The 24,549-nt window shown below is 37.4% G+C and overlaps 1 protein-coding gene across 1 annotated transcript in view; it reads left to right on the top strand.

Annotated features, from left to right (window-relative positions):
- Positions 1-24,549, top strand: part of rnf123 (ring finger protein 123) — a 125,271-nt gene that overhangs the window by 19,538 nt on the left and 81,184 nt on the right. The window contains exons 20-31 of the mRNA XM_088636640.1: positions 566-686; positions 1,765-1,866; positions 7,883-7,983; positions 8,730-8,922; positions 10,663-10,808; positions 12,428-12,511; positions 12,909-13,016; positions 13,671-13,848; positions 14,623-14,697; positions 16,140-16,227; positions 17,538-17,625; positions 17,950-18,034. Coding sequence (XP_088492766.1) covers positions 566-686; positions 1,765-1,866; positions 7,883-7,983; positions 8,730-8,922; positions 10,663-10,808; positions 12,428-12,511; positions 12,909-13,016; positions 13,671-13,848; positions 14,623-14,697; positions 16,140-16,227; positions 17,538-17,625; positions 17,950-18,034 — 1,369 coding nt within the window. The remainder of the gene's footprint in view (positions 1-565; positions 687-1,764; positions 1,867-7,882; positions 7,984-8,729; positions 8,923-10,662; positions 10,809-12,427; positions 12,512-12,908; positions 13,017-13,670; positions 13,849-14,622; positions 14,698-16,139; positions 16,228-17,537; positions 17,626-17,949; positions 18,035-24,549) is intronic.

Below are 24,549 nucleotides of genomic sequence, written 5' to 3'. Positions count from 1 at the left end.
ATGGGAAAACCACTATTTTGATAAAGCATTGGACTATTTTGAAAAATAATTTCTTAAAACTGAATGGGGCTATAGATGTAGCCTGATCTTGTGTGTAGCCTTTATAGACATGAAGCACAGGATGACTGATGTCTATTAAGGCTGATTGATCGTCAAGCACTAATGAATGAGTGAGTGAGAAAGGGAGAGTGACCCCTTTATAAAAAGGGATCAGGAAATACTGGGCATTGTTTCAGGGCTTTAGGATGTTGGTTTTGAAGAAATCAAAAATATATTTAAAGTGTAGTGAACAAAACATAAGGACATTACTGCATACCTCTTAAAAGACAGTTTTGCTCTATTAAAAATATTTTTACACTGAGAGCTTTTAAGGTCATGCAACGACTTACAGGATGATCCTGGAAACCTTCGCTAATGGTTTGAATGGACTGTTACAAACCTTCCTCGTGTTTTTCTGAGCATTTCAGAGGAAAGATCCAGCTGCGGTTTTGGGAAAGTGCTCTGCCATCACACATTTAAACTGTGACTTGTATTACCCGGCCATAACTCCTCATTGTCCTTCCAGAATCCTACAGTGCTGTGCCCTCCTGAGTACATGGTGTGTTTCTTGCACCGCCTCATTACTGCTGTCAGGAGCCTCTGGGATGAGGGCAAAAGGAAGATCCCAGGGTGTGTGAGCAGCGAAGGTACAGTACCTTCTGGGCAGGTCTTAGGTCTTAGGTCACCTTATGGGCTGGTTTAAGCCCAGGAGGTCTCCTCGGAAAAGCTCTCATGCAGCTCAGATAAATCACTGGGGTTTGACCTCGGTCTTTGGTATACAGCTTGTTTGATAGAGGGTGTAAAGAGATGTCACACAAAAAGTAGCCCTCCTATGTTCATAGGAGTGTACACCCACGAGAGTTTTCTTTCCGTAAAATGGGTGTTCTTAACTTCTATCCAGACTGAAACCTGCATATCCACCTTCCTTACTGAATCTATTTGGAGGTATTTTAATTTTATGTGTAACACACCACTATAGCACACAGGTAGTTAGAGACCAGGAGTACAATCTTTGAAGCCTTTTAATTTTGGTGGTCTTGTCACTTGCCCTGAGGCTCACATCCCGAGTACCCTTACACTGAACTGATCCTCTCTACACTCTGCAGATCCTATCATCAGTCTTCATAATAAATTTATTAGGTGCACTGACAGAGTTTTTTATCACTGATTCTTCACTGTACTTTAGGCTTTCAATTCTAATAATTAATCTGGCATAATGATGTTCTTAATAGATTTGTTAGATTATACTCAGGATGGAAGAAAGCATTGCACCAGACTACATAATCATTGTGTGTGATGGGGATGTGTGTCTTTAGATTAGTTCCTGTCATACAGTTTAGAGAAACCTTTTTTTAGATTTTTGAATGAAATCTTTTACAGTGATTTTCCTGTCTGATTTGAATCATTATTCAGAGCATGTATATTAGGACACCCGATCATCAGGAAAGAAATTGCTTTTCGACTGAGATGTTGTAAAATTCTGCATTGAAGTTACTGTTCCTTTCTTTCTGAAAACTGGTGGGGCACTCTGTCTCCTGTCTAGATGTACAGTATGTAGATGCAGCGTTTTTTTTTTGCTTGGTATGCATCACCGCTGCAGTGCACAGAACAGATGTGTCATATGTCAAGGGGTGTTAGGGACTTGCAACTGTGATGACAGTTTCAGAATAGATCTAATATTCCTGCCCTGTGTTTTTCTTTCTCTCCTCTCTCTGTCATTCTCAGAGGCCTACGTTCCTCCTCAGCTGTTTTACAATGGCAAGGTGGATTACTATGACCTGCAGAGATTGGGCGGCCTTCTCTCCCACCTTAAGAAAACCCTCAAAGGTCTGTGTTTTTTTGTGTGTAGAAATGCAGAGCCTGCTCTTGTAGAATCTTGTAGAACCCAACCTGAATCCCAAGCCATGTACTGTAGCTCAAAAGGGCTTTTCTGCACTGTTTCTGAACTGAATATAGACATCTCTATAGAGGTGTCTCCTCTATTTCTTCTGTTGCTCCAAAACAGAAAGTTTGAGTTTCAGTTTGTTGATGTCTGCATCATGACCTGTTGTTGTATTTTTGCTCTTCTCTGTTATTCACTTTAATAGCTCTATTTTCATTATTACGGTAAAAAAAAATGAATTTGGATTCATAAATAGGGGGCAAATTAAAATAAAGAAAGCTTTATCCTTTATTTAAAAATAAAGCTTTATCCTCATAAACAGGAATATAGGATTATAGTAAGATTAAAAAGGAAAAGTGAGTCCACAGTCCCATTCTGTAAACTCCAGAGGAGGGCGCTGTTGCCCTGGTTTTCACTCTGTTAATGTCACTGATCAAAAAGGATACCGGGGTAGGGCTTTGTCAACACTGAGAAGCTTAAACAATCGATAATTTGTATCTATAGTATTTATTAAATTAGTTTTATGTATTGTATCATGTGCCCGGTCTTATTTTTTATCTATTTTCCTGGTGGCTGCATGAAGATTGTGGGTGTAGCCTTTGAAGGCTGCGTTGTATATTATGAACCTCCAGTCTAATTCACATTGTCTCCTCTTAAAATCCTACCTGTTATAGGAATCATAGAATGTCTTTTAAAATTATTGGCAGGTCTGTTTTTAAGTTTGTATATCTATACTGATTAGATTTGTCATGACACTTTAAGATTAACGAAGATGTAGTCGGTCTAAATTATTTTTTGTTCAAATGATAAATGCAAAAAATATAGATTATATTTTTAATTTATGAAATTCATTACATATCATAGTCCACTGATACAGTTATCGTAGCTCTTTCTTGAAGCTGTTGGGTAGAATTTAAGATTGTGCTAGATTGTCATGTTTTTTACATGACAGTAGTTTTAGCCTATTATCTTATCAGTTCTGTAAAATAATAATCAGATTTGCCGTTAGCTCACTTATAGTTCTAGCTTTTTGGCTTTTCTGGGGTATCCTACCTCTAGACAAATAACACACATACAGTAGACTTACTGAATTTCATCACTGCTGTTTTTCCGGATTTTTTTTTTGGGCTGCGCTGACAGCTACTTGTAAAGAAAGCATTTTTTCTACTTGCATTGGTAAAGGGTTTTTCTATGTTTCGGTTTCTACTGCTGTTATCCGGCAAGATCTTAAATCTGAAAAAACTATTACGGTGTGTGATGTTCCTTGTGCTCGCATGGACACTCCAGAAATGTAGACAGTGGCTACTGGCTAATGGAAACTATGGCTACAAAAAATACATGTCAGATTTATAGCAGGTGGATGGAACCCTAATAATGGTTATTCATTCAGTCATATTTGTATTTTTATTTTCAGGATCTATGCCAGGGATCTGCCTGGCCCAAGATTCTGGGGTTCAAACCGCATGATTAAAGTGAAGGGAGCTTTCATCTTTGCATGTTTACACTGTGGCTGTTTATACAAGGCCGTAACTCAGTCCATGTCACCAGCTTTATGTGAAAAGCAGCTCCTTGCCATTTACCACTGGCTGCTTAATTAGACACAGTTCCTCTAGGATCTCATTAGCATTTTACATACCACACTGCAGACCTCGTTATTCATTTCTAGAGTGGTATAACAAGAAATAAATCTTCCGGGCATTTTTTTAAAAAACATTTTCACTTTAATTATTATTGATTTTAGGGGGAGTTGTTTGTTGGTTTTCACACTAATTCAGTTACGAAAGTTACATAGTTTGTGATTTTTTTTCAGAAACGCTTAAAAGGCATCTTGAATTTATTTTCACAAGTTTCAGTGCCCCATAAACCCAGTTCAACACCAAAGCAATTTTCGTCAGCCTTTTGTACAACATATTGTAAACTAGCAGAAGTAGTACAGCACAGTTCATTCACACTGCTAGATTCTTTCACTGAAGAATGAACTATATTCATTTTAAAATATTCTGCATTTTATACCATAATATATTGCATGCTGATGTTAAATAACTTAGTAGAGGTGGAATGTTCGTTCTTCATCAAGACTCTATACCAGATCTGATCGCATGACAAAGCAAGCATCCAGTCAGTTCTACAACCATTGGATTGGACCATCAGTGTTGTTGTTCTGATAAGTTCTCAGCAAGTTACAAAAAGTGTGAAAATAGTACTTAGGAAATCAATAAAGATACAGGGACAAAATATGACCTTTGCTAAGATACTGAATGATTTGAATATTTTATTTCCTTCACAATAAGAATTGTCCTTATAGAAAACACACTCTTAACACACAGTAGAATTGTCTGGTTTTCTTGCAGCACTTCTGTGCCTGTGTCGTAAATTGCCACCCTCTGCACTTGGGCTGAAACGATTATTCAGTGTCGACAATAAAAATGTGTCGACAAATATTTCCGTTGTCGATTTTTCGTTTTCATTTTCAAACGGGCCTCCAACCTACAGCGCGTTAATGACTTAACCTGAAGAGCAATGCTGCCATAGCGTCGTAACTATAAAACAGGTTGAAGAAGAATAATGGCGGAAAGTTCAGAAAGAAGCAACGTGTGGGAACATTTTCTGAAAACAAAAGATCAAACCATAACGTGCAGAATATGCAGGGTTGATTTAGCATTCCATGGCAGTACAACGTGCATGCTGGAGCAAATGCATGACGTTCGGTGGCGTGGGCTGCATTCTGACAAATGGAGCTACCCGTAGTTCGAACGGTCAGAGTAGTTTGTCAGAATGAGCTACCCGTACCAAAATCACTGAAGCTCACCATATCCTATCCAATTATACAAGTCATTAGAATAGGTTTCTGAATAATTAGAAGTATTTAGCAATTGCGAAATACCACAAGCTCCCACTCATTTGTCTATTAGCCTAAAGTCAGGAGAGTTAAAGATGCTATTGCAGCATATTTTCGGTTGATTAACCCTCAGAAGAACTGTACGAGAAAACAGATAAAGCTTGTCATCCTATCAGAAAGAAATATGGGCTAGGTCAAAAAAATGTTTATTTAAAAATGTATTTAAAAATCAGCAGCTCACCCAGTCATAGCGTTACATAGATTGGGTTACGTTAAATTGTTTAACCTAAAAACAAATAGCTCGTCCTGTAAACCTATTCATACATAGCTCGTCTTGTGAACTACCATCATATATACATCATGAAATAAAAATACGATCACAATAGACTACAGTGCTAACCCGGTTAAATGATACTGCAGCCGATAGAGATCAAATCTACGTTTATTTATCAGTGTTCATCACCGCAGCTCATATTAGCAAATCCTACAGTCAATCGAAACATTTGCCTGCTGATGTTCTGAGTTCACAGTTGGATTTCAAGTGACTTATTTGAAGTTTATTTTGAACTTTGAACTTATTTCAATCCTGTTTTATTCATTTTACTTTTTGTATTTAACTCTGTATGTTATTTGGAATTTTATTTTTGTACAAAAGAAGAAAAGTTTTTTTCCCCTGGAAATTTAAGATTGAAAGACAATGCTGTCTTATTCTTACTGGTACTTACTGGTAAGAAGTAAGAAGACGTTAATGAAGTTAGGTTGAAAGTTTTGTGTTTCTCATTGTTTTGTTGAATAAAGGTACTGTGTATGGCTACCGAACAATGCCAAACATTAGTCACAGCCTTCTCATTTAGAAGCCATGATTTTCAGCTAAGCCAATTGATTCATTGTTGTCATATTTCCCTGAATAATCGATTATCAAAATATTCGTTTGTTGCAGCCCTGCTCTGCTCATGCATTTTTGTCAGGCTCTGCATGATGCAAAGCCCTGCCACAGGCTGTTGTATTTTGTCTTTACTCCATATTATGCTTGGTGCAGTGTCCTACACTTATTATAACCATGTCACGCTTACTTATTTCAGTAGGATCAGACTCTGTTGATTACCAGAAATCAGAACAGAATCAATCTCCTCCAGACCACAAATGAAAGATGATTAAGTGCAATAAACAATGTGATAAATGGACTATTGGATCCTGATGTACTGTACTTAAAATCTGCTGGGCACCAAACTGATTGTGTTATATACTGGTGCCTCATTACATAAATGGTACAGGATGTTCTGTCTCATACAGATATACTGTTTGCTGCTGTGCACTTTCAGCTGTTAAGTACTAAATCAAGGCTCCGGGGAAATCTAAACATATATTGAATATATATGAATATGCTTTTTTGTTTTACTGACTTTCCAATCGCTTTCTTTCTATCTTTGGTATATTTCTTACCATGTTTCAGTTTCCTTTTCGTTCCTTTTAATTGTTTACATTCTTGCTTTCCTTCTGCCTTGTATTAATGGGTGATCCTAACTCAAAGCTTGCCAAATGTTCAGTCAGTCAGTAATCTGTAAAATAAACCTCAAACAGAGTTTGAATTGTATAGAGTCAAATACTTCCACATCTTGAAAGGAGGTGCCTCCAGTAGAGCCCGTTGATCAGTGTTGTACAAAATCAATATGTAGTTTTTAAAAAACCTTAAACTTAACCTGTAATTTCTTTTTCATTTTTGAAAAGTCTTCTGTTGATGTCAATGAGGATACATGTTAGGAAGGGAATGCCATTTGTGACCCTTCAAGTTCATTAGTAAAAAATAGACAATTTGCCAATGTTGCCAGTTCTCTAGGATTTTTTGTCACGGCAGCTTGGTTGCATTCCCATTTCAACAATTCAGAACTACTGAAGTAATGAGGTGCTACTGTAGCCGCAGGCTCTGAAAGTGTCTACTAATGAGAAGAAATCAAAAGCTTTCTCCAGTTGTGAGTGCGTTTATCAGCAGCAGTTTGTGAATGACAAGCACCCCTTTTTTTCTTAAGTGGCTTAAACATTGCAAGTGTTAAGTTTTTGCAGATTTATGTATTGGACCTTTGATGTTTCTAGAGTTGGGGGATTTATGGCCATGGGGATCGCTTGAGTAAACACAATTTATAGCCACTTAGAGGTCACTTCTGCAGGTGTAATGAAGCCTCTATATCACCAGGCATCAAAATAATGAAACAATATTTCTCTGTCTGATTTTTCAATGGGATTTCCAAACCCTGGTTAGGCTTTATTCTCCCCTGAGCTGAACACAGGCCTCCAGCTTATACCCACGTCAATCAAAACTGAAACCTTTCCATGAGGATCAGCTTATTTTCCAATCTGCTATTTTAAGAAAGAAATGAATCAGAATGAATTAATTTTGCCACCGATATCCCCTATTATGTCCAGAATATGCAATCCACTCTCCTCTAGTCGCTTCAATTCCACGAAAACGTATGAAAATACTTAGCCAATAATGTTTTGGCATTTCTCATTTTAAAGTGTGACACAAAGTTATGACATGACATTCCCTCTTCTAGTAAATCATCTCGGTTGGGGGTGGGAGCTCGTACGGTATGTAACTTCTTAAAGCATTTGAAAATGCTTTGAAAAGCAAATAAAAATATGTTAGTCATAAATGATTGAAAAATGTTTGCTGCTATTGACTGGATTTGCCTAAAGAACATTAGCCTGATAGCCAGTGGTTTAATGAATATTGCATGCGAGGGAAGTTAGTGCTCTTACATTGTTTCAGTTTAAGGTTTTTTTTTAAAGATACATATTGATTTTGTGCCATTTGACAGTATTGTGAATTTTTTAGTTTTGAAACAGAGTTTTCCTATCAGATGAGACTGTTTGGCCCCGTGCTTCTCGGTTGTTAGTGTGATGTTTGCCATGACTGATGGCAAAATCTCATGAAGCCATTTTGTGCAAGATGTTATTGAATTGGTTGTCTCTGATTAGCTGGGTAATTACAGCGCCTTGCTCATCATCATCGTTATAAATTCCTTTGCCTTTCTGTTCATGCTGCAAATTGAGCTGGTATTATGGTTGAGTGGATGTAAAATGCTAAGCCTTGCAATTTCTCACAACGTGCCTGATACTTTCAGATGACCTGGCCACCAAAGCCAATATCATAATTGACCCATCGGAGATCCAATCCACGTCAATGGATGACCTGGATGAGGATGAAGACAGTGGTGCAGCACAGGTAACTCAGACTGGCACAGAAAGCCCTACTTTCACCAACAACAGGGCCATACCATGCCCATTTACCACCTGTCTTCTGAGCTTCTTGATCTGTTTAAATAACATTTAAAGGGGACGTGTTTCCCCTTTCATTTTAATTGTTAAACGTATGCTTTTCTTTTGTTTCTTAATTCTTATACCTAATCATTTTGTTGTCATATTCCAGTATGACACCAACTGGAACATACGTTGTTGTCATTTTCCATAAAAGTAGCTTTTAAAACCTTAAAAAATTAAGTAGTGGAGATACATTAGTCTTTCCCAACATTTAGCAAGTTCAGTGAACTTGAAGCTTGATTTGCAGTTTTGACCACTAAGGTAATTTATTGAGAGCCTCCAAAAGTTTCTGCAATTTTATTCCTATTGAGCTTACACATTACTAAAGGTATTGTGGGAACGTCTATCAAGTATTGATGTCCTTTGCTGGCAATGCACTGTATTTCTGGGATATTGTAATATCAATAAAAGATTATAGCTCAGGGCTGCAAGTATGAGCAGATTTTGTTTGTAGTTCATACTACTTTATCTTAGACCCTGGGCTATATAAATATGGAAAACATCAAGACAGAAAACCACAGTGCACTCTGCTTTAAGTCAATGTTAGAAAAGTTTTAAATCATTATTTATAAAAAAAAGTGATGTAATGTCTGAGTTAACGATTCTGTCACCTTTTTCTGTGACTGAACTCTCTGTGGGTGTTGCTGACAGAGGCCATTCGGGGCAGCTGCAATGGGGGCAGCCTTGGCGCGGCCCAGCTGGCTGAGCTCCCCCACTCTGGGCAGAGCTAACCGCTTCCTCAGCACTGCTGCAGTCAGCCTCATGACCCCACGGCGACCCCTTGCCCCACCAGAGAAGGTCAAAGTGCGCACCTTGGCAGTAGAGCAGAGGACTGAGGAGGACAGTGAGTACTGTGGCCCCAGAAACATGTATCCCTGTGTCTTTGCTTCATCTGAGACCTAGAGACTGAAGTGCTGATATGAAGCAGTGCTTAAACCAATGAAAGCGACTTCTAGCTATTTTCTTTCACTTGGTACTTCCCATTATATATGATTGCCCATAAAAAGAGACCATAAAAAACACCATGTTTACAGGAATGTTTCAGTTCACAGATTGAACTATCTGATGAATGTAGTCACTAACATATGAATTCATTTCTTAAAGGGGAACTGCAGTCCCAAATTCTCAGACCGGTTATTAAATCTCAGTAATAAATTAATAAAATCTCAGTCATAACTGATATCACAAAGTTTTACAAATTTCAAATTAAATGTAAAATCGTAAACTTTGAAAGTACTGTGTATTCACGCAAATTGTGACGTGAAAGTGGCCCTTCCTGCTCACTAGTACCTGTAAGCGAAAGGGAAACGTGGTCTCCTTATATCCTGTTTTGACTTTTTGAACTTGCTTATATATTTTAAATGATGCCTCACTGTTGAGCATTTGGCTATGCAGAACATAGTTCTCACATACAAAACAGAGGATCGGATTCGCAGAAAGTCAAACTATTTCTTTTTCCGAGGCATATTCAACTCCCCAAGAGATGGGTAATAAACATGGGCACTGATGTTGGTCCCATTGACAAGTTTCTCGGCAAGATTCAGCATGATGTATGATTGAATAAGTTCAAACAGCAGACGTTCCAACCCAGAAATGGTCGAACATGATCTGCAGGCTAGTTAAAATGTAAATAGTATTTGTTGGCAAAACCGTCTTGAAGTCAATATGCTGAATTAAATTCAGTTACTCTCATTCAAATCAGCTGTTCAGGCGGTGGCACGGGTAATGGTGCAGCAAGTCCTCCAAAAGTCCTACTTGAATTTTTCTTTTAGGTGTGTTTAACCCTAAAATAACCACCAATGTAAATGATAATGTAATTTTGCAAAACTTGAAAATGAATATGAGTGTATTTTAGTTGGTTGACAGGTTGCTCTGTTTTTACAATACTTACATAAAGTATCAGAAAATGTCTCCTTGTGCATGTCGATTTCATTGAAATATTTACTATTATAGTAGCAAAATTCACTTGGTTTAAAGCATGTTTACAGCGTGATAAGTCTGCTTTCGCATCACCAGAGGTTTTGTTGCGTTGTTCTAAATTGCAGACAATGACAGAAATATGTCTCTATGCATACATTGAAATTTCACCTCTTTTGTGATGTAATTTGGAATACCGTATGTACCGTATACTGTATACTTAGTAGTTTCATTGTGATTCATCATAATCCCAAAATGTAAAAATAGGGTTGGAGTTCCCTTTTAAAAAACTTCCTCTTGTTGGATGTGATTTTTTTTTCATCTGTGTTGTGATCCTGAAGCAATTTGCTTGAGGTTTGCTCAGTTTGCTTGAAGTGTAATCACAAATAGATTACTTGGTAATTTGGACAACACAATTAGAGTGCTGCTACTGTTTGCAGCATTTTTCTCTGCTAATTAGCATGTGCCGTGGAAATGTTGTTAAGAAGAAGGACAAGCCATAGGCTGTTCTGGTAGCAAAAGGGAAATGTGGTCTCCTAATATCCTTTTTTGACTTTTTGAACTTGCTTATATATTTTAAATGATGCCTCACTGTTGAGCATTTGGTAGAGGCCCCCCGTAGTTAACAATGTTAGTTAAAAGTTTTGATTTCTGTTTTTGCCTCCAGTTGAGGGCAGTCATGGTAATGATGGACTATTGCTTGGGCGACCACCAGAAGAGCCGGAGCAACCAATAGCTGAGAAGTCCCTCCTGGAGATCTTGGATGGTATCATCATGATGTACAACTTGAGTGTGCACCAACAACTGGGCAAGGTGAGAGACGGGAGTCACAGAGCAGTCTGGGGTCAAGGCAAGTCGATGGAAGAGGTTTCTCATGCGAGTTGACTCGCCCTTGAAATGACAAATGTGCATAATTAACAACAGTAACAAGATGCAGTTGTGCATGTTGGTTTTTGAGACTTGGGAGTCAGACTCTTCCTTTTGTGTCAGTGAAACTAAAAGCATGTGTTCCTTTTAAGAAACCACATTGAAGACCAACTGCTAAAGCAGGCAGGTCCATTAAATCATTGGCTTGTATCGTTTCAGTATGAGACCTGTTTAGTGTTCCTTTAGAAAATATCTTCTCTTAAGCAGGTCTAATAATGCTGCCAGGGCACTCTTTGGAAAGAATCTGCCCCTGCTTTGTGTAGATAAATCAAAGTACTAGTGTAAAGTTGAAGTACTGGGGACTGGTGCTTACGAAATTAAGCCAGAGGTAAATGTAGATTGTGCAGATAACCATACATCAGTTTGAGCCTAATGGCCTGTCGCGACAAATGAATGTAGAAATGCTTCCTGAGCTTCACTTTGTCAAAGTCTTATGAGAGTTGGAGAGCGCAAGGAACGTAATCCATTGGCACATTATTCTCATACTTAATCTAAAACCAGCTACAGACTGCAAGTTTGTAAATGGGGATATTTATTTCCATTTCCTCTGCAGTTAATCTCTTTTAGCCATGGGAATTTTGTTTTAAATGTACTGTTAGGATCAGAGCAAGGTGTTCTTTTTTATTTCCTCATTAATTTTTATTCAAAGAATGCAACATTTAGCCAGATGGCTTCTGCTGCATTGTAGACTGAACTCTTAAGGGCTACTGTATCCATTAATGAATCATGGTTCTTCTCCAGCTCTGTAGTAATGTATCTAGAGTGTATTGTATTACAACTCGATTATCAATTTGATCAATTAAAGAACTGCAGTTTGTTCTCTCTAGCCATCTTAATTCCTTATGTATGTCTTTTGATGATGAAGCTGGAGATAAAATACACGCAAATAACTGGCTTCTTTATTTTCTACTGAATTGTACACATAAAACTATGTGTGATCTTTGCTCTTTCTGATACATAGCAAGTGACATCTGTCTGCTTCTGAAAAACTTACAATATGAGAGTTGCAGTGTCTCCTTTTGTACCTACATGATGTCATTGTGAACAAATCTGTTTTATAGGTAAATATTAAACTCAAGGCAGCTTCTTGTTTGTCCTTATTCACTTTGAAGTATTAAAGGCTTGTTACTCACAATTTGGCTTGATACACACAAATGGCCAATCAATCTCTTACAAGAGGTTCTCATAATACAGAGTTAAGTGTGTTGACTATAATACTTGTGTTAGAGTAGTCAACCTCATACTAATCAATCACGCAATGAACATCGACATTCATGAACACTTAGAATGCAAATAAATATTCACTTACTTTCGTGATGTGATCTGATCACGAACTTTTGATTTATCAGACATACTTGCTTGGGACCAATAGGTTAATTCTCAAGTCTTAAAATGTTTTTCAAGGTGGTTTTCAAAAATACACTGTATGACTTATTTGGGTCAAAGGTAGTATGATGTTTAAATGGTTTATATAATAGTGACCTTATTTACTTCGCAATTCTCAGATGGTGGTGGTGTCAGATGATGTCCATGAATATGCGGTGGCCCTGAAGGACACTGAGGAGAAGATTGCTCGCTGCCCAAGTAGAGTAAGTGCTGTCTCGTCTGACAATGGTGGACCTGTGCTGTAAAGAAGAGATGAGAGAAAAAACTGGTTACAGCACGGTGTTTATAGGTGCTTCCCTTTCACCTGTGTTCATGTAAATTTTGTGAAACTTTATATTAGACTTGAAAATGAGTTTTCTTATTAGAACTTAATGACAGTTGTTATGTACTTCTTTTGTGAGATAGTGGCGTCAATGCTGTGACAATGAATCTGAAATGTTTTCTTTAAAGTGGTTAGGAGTGTCTGAAAACAAATGTGTGTACACAGTATATATATATTTGTGTGTGGATTTTGGCAGGGATCCTGTATATATTTGTATTGCCCTGGTATTGTGCCCAGCACAGACCAACCTGCTAACCATTCCTCCTCTCTGTCTCCAGAGGCATGACATTCTGGAGGAGCTTCAGAAGAGCCAGAAGGTTTTTGCTGAGAAGTTGAACCACTTGAGCCGCAGACTAGCCTGGATTAATGCTACCATTTACTCCAAAGTAATATGTGTCTCCAACCAATCTCTATACAACATGTTGTGGCTGATTACATGAAAGCCTGAACTCCAACTAAGTTCTTAATAGCTCTCAAGAAGTTAACTTGAAAGGGAGAAAATGCCAATCATGCCAGCAATTGCACAAGTGTTCTGCTAATTACAAATGTACTCCCTTCAGTTTAATCCTTTCCCTTTTACAATTTCTACTTTTGTATAAGCAGAACCATCTTCTTAATTTCTTGCAAAGAGAACTTCCTCTAATTGCACTTACCACTGCCAAATCAAAGCTCTTATTCCCTAGTCTCACATCTGATCATAGACCATGTGGGAAAGTAATCTGTCCAATACCTAATTGGATTATACAGAGAAACAAATAATGCAGCAATGTGATCAATTTTGAGTCTGTACAAATTGAAATGACGATGGAAACAACAGATATTTCTTATAATTGTAACTTGACCCGTCTGCCTGAGTAAATTTACAAAAGGTAAGGGTACAGGCTTGAACTGAACGGCTGTTGAACTGTGGAAAAATGTGCACCCTTTCGAACTAGAATGTCGGGGTTTGTCTATGTTGCGATTGTGCTGTATATACGGTGTATATGAGAATGAGCTCTGTGATCACACATGTGCTGTTTGTACACTGTGGTTTTGTCCAGGAGAAGATGCTGGATGTGTACTGGCTGCTCCAAGTCTGTATCCGCACCATAGAGCACGCCGACAACACCGGCTCCCTGTTTGCATTCACCCCGGAGTTCTATCTTAATGTGGCCATGAACAGCTACAGCGCACTCAAGAACTACTTCAGCCCTTCCAACAGCATGGAGGAGCTGCCAGGTAATATTACTCCACAGCCCCTCCACACCCCCACATCTAGTGAAATTGTTCAGTTTTCCTGTGTTTCAGGCCCTGTGCATTTAAATGGTTGCTGCCATTGTGTGCTTTATGTGATGCAAAAGTGGGATATCATTATTATTAATATAACTAATTCAATTCCAAGGTGATTTACAGGGTCATAAACTTTAAAAATATTGAGTAGCATTAATAATGTCACAAATGCTTTTCATTGCAATACTCATTTTATGCTTTTTTTAATGCATGATTACAATGCATATACTGTATACTGTATTAGGATACATTGTTTAGGCATGTGGTTCAATATAAGCAGTAGTCCGGTTTGCATTGTACGAGTTTTAATATAACACAATAAAACCAATAGCACAAACCCAGTGCTATATTCAGAAAATATAAGAGTAATAGGGGGTGCAAGGCAGTATTATTGTTTCTTTCTGAGTAAAAATTTTGTAAAGTGTTACCACGAAGATGCCTGCAACGATCGATGTTGAAGTTTCAGTGCACAACACTTTCCATGCGGGTTTGGCGGAGGTTACTGTAGTAAGTGATGTCTGAAGTAAAAAAAAAGCATGCTCAACAAATGCATTAGGGGATTTATTGTGTTGTTTAAATTTTGCCAATCACAATGAGCTAGAAAAGTTTGAAGAATTATGTATTCAGTTACAGTTTTTTTAGAAATTCATTTGGATTGTTTGCAAAGGGTATATGCAAAACATGAAAGGGTATCCTGATTTGTGATCTTTTGTCCACCTGCAGGTTATGAGGACACACTTACCCAGCTTGCTGCTATCTTAGCCAAACATTTTGCAGACCCCCGCATTGTAGGAACAGGTAAGGGAGCCGGTTACAGATCATTTGAGATACAACTGTCTATATAGGGTGTATTAATTTTTATAGTGTTTGCTACTAGTACATGTGGAGAGTGTGTGGGTTTTTAGTTTATCGTATTTTTTAAAGAAATCACTAGAAGTATTTTTGCCAGTGCCAACTCCCAGACTCACCTGCATATATTCCATGTAGACAGTAAATGGAACAGGGAAGTTGTTCGAATTTTACTTATTCATTTTAGAAGGGAGAAAATCTTTTCTGACCTTGTATTCTTTTCAGTACGACTGCTTGCTCTCTGTGCATTGGAGCCATATTGCTCCAAGGAGTCAGTATCTGATTCTTGATGCCTACACAGCTTGAAGAATTGAGACAGTGCTATATTAATTCTTCAAATCAAACCTGGAATTTTCCAACACCACAGAGTGTTTTTTTTTATTTATGTTATGGGAAGAAAGGGGAGAAGCCTGTTACTGAAGCTTCATGCTGCCTTTGAGGTTTTGTTTTCATTACAATCTAGTTTCTCTCATTACTATACCTGGCTTTTCATTTTTACAAAATGGCTTTTTGTTGTTATATCATTTAGCAGGATTTTTTTCTTCCTTATATGTTTGACTTTTGTTTTGTCTTTCACTGCTATCGGATTTCTCCTCTGGAGACTGATTTCTCAGTTCTGTACCCTGCTGTGTTGACCATATACAGCTCCTGTTCCTTGTGTAGCAATTTTTCTATGTTTGGATAAAAACCTTTAGCTCCCAGTGCTGTCTGTGTAGCATCTTTCACAAGACAAAAAAAAGTATGCATGACCTTGTCAGAAACACGCTTATTAAAAATGACCCCTGCACTATGTAAACTATTTTCTCCTTGCAATCACCCAGGCCTTTTACATTTCTTGAATGGCACTGCTTAATCACAAAAAAGACAGTGTATAATCTTGGGTTCCAATTTAAAAAGGTTCTTCTGGCAGCTCAAAGCCGTTTGATGTTTGTAAGCTTGCCTCCATGTGGGCTAAGTGCAATTAATTCAAACATTTCGTCAATAATTACTGCCAGTGCGGAACAGCATTAGCTTAACATATGCTAGCTATCCTCCAGGTGTATGGGATGGCAGCTCAAAAGCTACAGGAACATCAGCCAGATCTGCAGATATGCTGGGTTATATGTTGCATTTTTATTCTCTGACCTGAAATGCAATTGAATTGAGGGATCAAATGAAATAAAGGAAATGGTTTAGTAACTCAAGAAATCATTTTGGAATGTTTTTGGTATTATTACTCGAATTATGCAAGTTTTCTATACCTCAGAAATGTATTCCTCCCTGTTTTTGTTTTCATGTTTGAGGTTTACGATTTATTGTTATAAAGAATAATGAAGGGGCTAACTGACAAATTTAAAATGTAGGTTTGGGTGGGTAGTGTAATTACATTTTTTTAATGCTTTTTGTCCCAGATATAAAGGACTCTTTGATGCAGGCACTGGCCAGCTATGTGTGCTATCCCCAGTCCCTAAAAGCAGTGGAGAGAATCTCAGAGGAACAGTGAGTACATCTAGGACTCAGATACAGTCTTTAAAAGTCCCAATTTCACAGACTTGTTATTAAATAATGGTAAGAAAATACATTTATTGAAGTCATAGAAACATTTTACAAATTTTGAATAAAGCATTAAATCGTGAACTTTGTGAAAGTCCTGTAAGTTGCAAGGTTGTCACAAACCTGTGGTCTTGCCGTGGGCGAGAGCAAGAGTTTGCGCAAATTGTGACGTGAAATGTTCCTTCCTGCTCGCTAGTCACTGTAATGACTACTGTAATGTGATGTATGAGCGAATAAGTACTGTCTGTGCAGCAGACATTTCACCTCAAAACGTTTCCACCATGCTCTGCATGCAGAGTTAACAATAAAGTTCAATTCATTGGCAAAACCATCTTGAAATCAAGACCAATATTTTTAGTAGATTAAAATCCTACTTCTTTACAATGTAATAGGACCACTTTAAGAGTGTTTTCTTCTTTACAGTTTATTTAAATATTTGCCTGTTAAGTCGTACTTTCAGACACAGTTGAGATTTTTCAGTAAGTCTAAAGGAAAGCATTGATTACATTATTTAAGCTAACCTTGCCTGATAAGTGGCAATGTCATTCATTTTTGAAAATGCATTCAAGATTTTTTACATCTGTGCGATATGTGCAGTATGTGAGGTAGTGTGGGAGGTAGAGGGTTAAATTAATCTATGTGGTAAAAATGTATGATTGGGCAGAGAGAGAACTGGGGCTATGAGACTCAAACAGATAGCAGAAAGTAGTGTTCCTTGGTGTCAAATCATTGGTCAGACAAGGTCAGAAGACAGGTCAGAGAAGCGGCAAGATCATAATATACTGTATGTGGCTCTTCCCTTTACCCAACTTTTTAAATGCAGCTTTTAGGCATTTTAGGCATTTTTAGGCAGAGAAGAAATTTAGATAAGATGCAGAACAGCTGCAGTAAATAAAGTTTAAACTTTTCTCAGTTCCCATCTCCTGAGAGTTATGTTCCCATTTACAGTGTACACCTTAAAAACAAATACTGCCAGAATGTCAGATTTGTAGTTAAAATGACAAAAAAATGCTTAAAACAAACTTTCATCATTGTTCTTTTTAGTGAAACTAAAATCCTGTTAGTTTTGGGCACTGTGGTTGTTCAACTGAACAATTGAATCATATACAGTACACTTCACTTGGAAAGGCTCTTCAAATTTATCCTAATCAGTTGGCTGTGCTTTCCAGCATCTCGGCTGATGATTTTAATGGGATGCAGCAGGTTGGGCCTGTGGACGCCACGGTGTGTCATTTATAGAGTGTCTCACTCCACAGGCGAGTGGCCATGATGAAGAACCTGCTGGCCCCCTATGAACAGAGACCCTGGGCACAGACCAACTGGATCCTGGTGCGACTTTGGAGGGTCAGTACCTTCTGAGCAACTCGCTGCTTTTCTGTATAATGGCTCACTGCTGATCCTTCGGGCTACACTTGATTGTCTCTCACTTTGTCACATTGTACATCTCCCACTGCCTGTATGTTCTAACACATTCAGCCCATCTCCCACCCTCTCCCCTGAGCCTGCCAAATCCCCTGAAGATTAAAAGTTGATGAACTCTGATTTCTCGTGCTCCCAGCATGTTTTTATAGCTCTGATAGATGACGGATTATTTCCAGGGACAGTGAAATAGTGTGAATTCATTCTCAAGGCCAGATTAAAGATTAATTGGCTGCTTCTTGTTCTCAGGGCTGTGGATTTGGCTACAGGTACACACGATTGCCCCACCTGTTGAAAACCAAACCTGAGGATGCCAACCTACCCAGCCTGCAGAGTAAGTGTCATTCTCAATCGCTCTACTTTGTTCTTCCATTAATTACTGTTGCTTTTACTTTTGAGGCTTGGAAATGCATCAATTTGCTTCTTAGTCTTAGCCTGTCAATCTGTCTCTTTCAGGCTGCCAATATATCTGTCTGTCTGATAGTCTCTTCATTTGAATTTGAACGTCTTACATTGTTTCCTAAAATAAGAATCAGCTTGATAAAGTACATTCAATTATTTTTATATCAACACTTTTTAACAATCTGCAATTTCATTATGTCAATTATTTTGAGCACTCATTATACAGCATTAGGTAAGAAGTTTTATTGTGAAAGCCAACTGTCATTTGTGTATTACTAAAATTAAACACAGCCACTGCTAAAGACACTTCTTGCAGTACAGCATCGTAAATGGCACTTGTGCTCAACAGTTATGAATCATTTGAGGAGTACCATCATGTTTAATAGCTTAATCACAGTTCTAAAAATAGTAGTAGCAGTAAAAAAAGTTAAATCCTGTGTGATTTTGGACAAATTACAGCGCATGGAATAATTGGGTCAGGAAGACGGAAATGATTAATTTTCATCACATTATAGTGCATAACTATACCGACAGGCAATTTTTAAAGAATCCAGTTCTTTTTTTATTCCAGGATACTTCGATGTCCTTTTGCAAAGGCTTGAAGAAAAAAGCTCTATGCAAAGGTGTTTATACAGTTGTACACTGAGATACTTTCCAGAGTCAAACAGTGGCATAGACAGGATGTCACACTGCAGCCTGTATGCCGCCAGGAAGAGGCTGTTACCACTTGTGATCTTATAAGAAATAGAAATCATAACATGTTTTATTTTCTTCTACTCCACTTCTGAAACATGGCAGCAATGTGTCTCTTTTTATTTCAGTAGAGTCAAACTTACTTGTGAATGTGAAACAGTGCTTGTGTCTTCTTCTGCCTGCGTTATAACATACAGTACGTATTAATAAAATAAAATAAAAGAATGTTAAGTAGGGTGAAAGCTGATTTGTAAGTACCTGCTGTACGTCTTAAAAGCTTTTTTCCAATACGATCTGTGCACAGAAGGAGGGTGGCCACTCGCTTCCCTAAAAATGTCCATGACTCAGTGCCTCCATCACATTAATTTTACTGCCAGTTAAAATTAATTATTGCACTTTCTCATTCATGTATACTCAGCAGTTTTATGTTTCTGTTTTGCATGAGAATTCATCACATTGTCATTATTATAGATGCAAAAGAGTCTAAAATTTCTTGAAGCCATGAATCAAAACTTCTTAAAACTCTTTTGTATCCTTAATGGATATCTCAAGTTGAATTAGGGGTTTACTTGGAAAACAATGGATTAAGGAAGTCAATATAGGTGGAGTTGTGGAAAAACGAAAAATGAAAAAGAGGATCAATACAGAAACACATAAAAATGGCCTTAGGTGTGTTTTTTCATTTAATTCAATAATTTACTTTGTTTGAGATTTCCATTTCTTTGAGCCATTAATGAGGCTCAAGTGTCTGTTTGTCACATTCCTTAAATAGAACTGATTGGACTTTCATGTTCCCTTTCAAACAGTAAAGGTTTTTGCTGCATATAGTGTCATTACATTTTTGAGACAGCTCCTTATTAAACTGATCAAACAAAATCCAATGCTAAACAAATGAATGAAGAAATAATTAAGGAGAACTAATTGGACATTTGTGCAAAAGCACCCTGTTTAGAAAGTATAATGAACCATACATAGTAATGAACGTACAGTAAGGATGTAAGAATATTCATGATTGAGAGGGGACCATTAGACCTATCTAGCTAATTTGGGTTTTTTTGAATAACAAATTGATATGAGTATCTGAACCAGCCATTACTTGAAGGAAGCCAGGGTATCAGCTTCAACAGCATGGCTGTATATCTTGTTCCAGGATCCCACAACGCTGTATAAAAAACGTTTTCTGTCCTCCTGTTTTCAATTCACTTCCCTTGTGTAGGTTTCTGCTTGTATTGTCCGTTTCTTTTTTTTTTGGATTTTGAAGAAATATACTGAAATGACCCAATAACTTTGAAGACTTTAAACGTTTGAATTAGGTCCCCTTGTAGTCTAATCTGTTCAAGGTTACAGATATATTTACTTGTTTTAGTTCTTTTACTGTTACAGCTCTAGTGCACTCTGCCATTTGTGGGGGTCATTTGCCAGACATAGCAAAGGCTTGTTGAAATCTGGGAGAATACAGAATAATTTAATATTGTCTCACAGTTACTCCTTTTAAGTCCAAAATGGCTGGATTAATTAGAAACAACAGCATAAAATGGGAAAACTCTTGAGAATCAAGGAACTTAATCTGATAAAGGAAGATATTCCATGATGTTGTTTAGAATCCCATAAGTGTTACAAAAGTTGTTAAGTTGTACAATCCTCTAACCTCATTAGATCTGATGCCCTATTCATAGATGTTTGAGTCTGGCATATCATGATATCAAAGGTTTCTGTCTTCCTTGGCACATGGTGTATATGTGCTGCCAAAATGAGGTACTGACTTGCTACAATGTCATAGACACCTTAGTCCATCTACTGCTGTCCATTAGCTTGGTTAGCTGCCATCGTAGTGATTAAAAATGTCCCCGTCAAGATCAACAGTTGAAGATCCATCATCTTTAAGAGACATGCAGTACTTTTGATCAGTGTTAAAAGAAACTGCTGTTGGCTTACAAACACAATGATAAATCTTCTGGCATACTGTTTTGAGGTAATGTCCATTAATAAAGTGCTCCAGCGGTGACAAAGTGGAAGGAACTTAATTTGCATTATAATGCCACTGACTCTCAGTTCTTACTGGATGTATACTTTTGCGCATTAATTTAACACTTTAATCCATAATTATTTCATTATTTAGAAATATTAGTTGTTAGTCACAGAATTTTAGGTTACAATCTCCCTTTAAAAGTAAATTCAGATTTACCTTCTACTGAAAACATGAAAGTAGCATATAATATTAGTTAAATCTGTATTCTTCAGTGTAGTTTTAAATAGTGATTTTCCTGAATAAATTCCTCTGACACAAAATTAATTGTGTTATTGTTCAGTATAATACTTTAGTTACTGAAAAAGTCTAGTATTAATACATCTCAATTGAAAGGCTCATACCGCACAAGGTATATCAAGTTGTTTAGTTTTATTCCTCTGTTGTAAATATATTTTAGGAATTAATGGGAATTTTGAAATACTGTATAAAACCACCTACAGCAGATGTGGAAAAGTTTGGTTATTCCCACTGTTTGTGTTCATCAGATGAATGGAAGCACAAACGTTGTAAGAGATGCTCTTCTGTATCTTTGTTCACATTCTAGATTGATGAGAACACATCCTTAATAAGTAAAAAGGGACAGAAGGTTCTAAATCACAGAAAATCTCTCAGTGCTTCAAACACTTTGATACACAAACACTCCTAGATGTCTTCTTCTTGCCAAGTGACTTCTGGCATGTCTGGGCTCTCTCAGAGCCTTAAAACTGTTAAGATCTGTTTATTTCCGTGCGTCACAAGCTTTTTTCTCCCTGTTTTGTCCAGCTTAACAAGATTGCTCATTAAGTAACCAACAGATGCGACTTCCAGAAATGAATCTAATCATAGAGAATGTTTTATCACCATTCCTTATTGTAATGCTTTAAAAATTTACCTTGTTTACTATACTGGTCACTATAGTATCAGATCATATTTTATTTAGACAAGTGTGGCTTATGTTCTAATAAGTAAATATTTGAAAGAACTGTGTATTTGTATGATTCGTACTGTACTAGTGCTGTACTATATATGGTGTGCTGCCACTATAATACAAACACTGTCAGAAACAGACTGGATAATTTTACTCTCGGTTGACCTTGATATCTATAGTTAAAATATATTAGAAAATAAAAAATCCTGTTTTTTTAGGATGACTGTTTTTAACATATGATATGTATCCAAAACAGGCTTTGTGAGATTACAGCTGTTATATTTATTAAACCTAAAGTCTAAAACTTAACTCCTAAAGGGCTGCTGTCTCTCCAGAATTTTCTCTACAGTTCTGCATCGGTCTAATTATTAACTGGTCATGTTTAAAATCATACCCGGGTTTTCAGAGTTTCAAGGTTTAGAGGGGTCCAGATACCTTGTATTTTGAGCTGGAATCATGTACACAAAATAAAATGCTTAATAGTGTAAATTTAGCAAATGATTAGCCCAATTTCATGACTGATTTTAAGTTGTGTTGAAAACCTGAAGACCTGTGGCCTTTGATTGGTGTTTGAGGTCCCCTGGATTAAACTGTATTTTACAGAATATTAGTTTATTCTGACATGATTGCCAGTGCTTTTCTCTAAAGAAAAGGTGGGGTGCATTAGCACACCCCTTTTCCAGAACTGCCCAATCCTGAATCATTGGATTCCAGTTCATTCTGGGTTTTCATTTGACATTAATTCAAGAATACTTGGTTGGATTAACTTTCAGATGGACCCTTTTTGCCGCTCTAAAATAGTTTGCAGTATAATTTACTGCCGTAAATTAGCCGCAAAAAAGGCCGCAAATTAGCTGAACTAAAGGTTTAAGTAACTGACGGTGGAATAAGAACCTGGCTATGCTGGGGTCATGACGACCAGGATTGGAAAGCCTTCTTCTGGACTGTATGAAATATACTGTAGATAGTAAGTGGTGTAGTTTATGCCTCTCAAGATCACAGCTTGGATCGGTCTTGGTTAGGCCAAAGTTGCTCAGATAGGTGTCCCCGATTTCCTAATAGGCAAATACAGGGAATCCTGTTCTTGCTGTTTTCACCATGATGTTTAATGTTGTTTTTTCTTAATTTTGTGTTCCATTTTTTGGTGCATGTTTTCCAGGAGATTTGTCAATTGCTAGTTTCCAGAGTAAGTGTTTTCCTCTTTTAGTTCTCACCCTTTTCCACCCTCTGTCCCTCCTCCCATCCTACCGCTCTTGAGTGGTACTGTGGCCCCACCTTCGAAACCGTCACCTGGGATCTCTTTAATTCAGTTACTCTGGTGTCTTCCAAGTATGCGATTACAGGAGAGCAGGCGAAACGAACTTTTGTTTGTTCCTCCTTGGTTGAGAGAGAACTTTGAAATGGCCTTTTCATGTCGTACTGATTTAATGACGGAGTTCGGAAGGAGGAGAAGCTCTGCAGTGCACCTCACACTTCATCAGATTCAGTTCACTGAAAGATGAGGCTCCTGGCATTTCTTTCATTAGCATTTTCAGGTGAATGAAGTACTAGAAGCCTACTGGAATAAACTGATCAGCTATTCAACCATTATAGGAAAATATTCACAGTCTTACATGTAGAGCCCAAAACCTCTGCATCAGCGCTATTCCCTGCTCTTTCTGCACCTTATTTTTAATCACCAGCATAAGTTCGCATCCTCAAGCTAATTATTCAGTAGTCGTGCAGCGTGAAAATTAATGCTAACACAATCTATAATGGGACGTTTCTTTCTTCTCAAAGACCTCCACGTATTTATTCCTCCATTTTACTTACCGTGTCAGAAATTCTGAAATAGGTGCCCTGTCTTTGCATTTTTTTATGATGTTTTCTTTAATTATTTTATTGTTCTGGGTTTTACTGAAACAAACGTTTATACAATTAGTGTTGATTTTCTATCAGTACCCTTTAGGAAACACGTTGCAGGAATAAAAACAGACATTAACTGCACATGGGGTTTGACCAGGGAGGTTTCATAGGGGATGGGCACAGTGACTCTCTGAAACGACTCTCTATTCCATGGGTGTCCTTAAGAGTGAAAAGCAGCCCATTTCTCTCTGTGAGCTTCAAGAGTTTCAGCTTGTACTGATAACAACAGAGCATAGCACGTTATTGACGGCTTAAGGATAATTCACCTTGTTCAATTGTGAGTGCTTAATATTGCACTGTTGAATTATTACCACTTAATTTATTTTAGATCATTTTAACATTTAATCCAGAATGTAATAATAGATTTTCCTCATGTCTTCTGAAGTAAATCATTACCTGTAGCCATTCCCTATATTTGTACATCACCCATGCTGTACAATGCCTTCCCCCTCTGTCTTATTCCTCCACACATTTAAAGGAACTGTTTTTGCAATGAGCTCTCTTTAATTCAAATTCATGCCTTATTTCCTATCCTCCTGGATTGATCATATAATTGCCTGTTTTTGCTATTATTCAGTATTGGTCAGTAAAACAATGCGTTTGCTCCTGTAACTGTTTGTGCCTTGTTGTCCAAATGTTTAATAGTCTGTAGTTTATAATTCTAAATAGATATGACAACAAAGGTAATTATTTTATTTTAATGTATTTGCTTCTCCTTTGTTTTGTTAAATATTGTCTACAGTGGGGTACAATAAGCAGTACAGCATCCATATTTTTTTATTAATTTGGCAGGTACATTTATTCAAGGTGACTAACAATTTGTTTTCTTAAAAGGTCAGTTAAATGACCCTTTTGGTAAGGAAGGTGATTTAACAGTGCTGTACGGTGCTCTTGGCCCAAACCAGCAATGTCT

This window comes from Lepisosteus platostomus, chromosome 6 (genome assembly GCF_059453375.1).
Source record: "Lepisosteus platostomus isolate fLepPlt1 chromosome 6, fLepPlt1.hap1, whole genome shotgun sequence".
NCBI lineage: Eukaryota > Metazoa > Chordata > Actinopteri > Semionotiformes > Lepisosteidae > Lepisosteus > Lepisosteus platostomus.
Note: the sequence above shows the minus strand (reverse complement) of the source record. Positions and strands in the feature narration are given on the sequence as shown.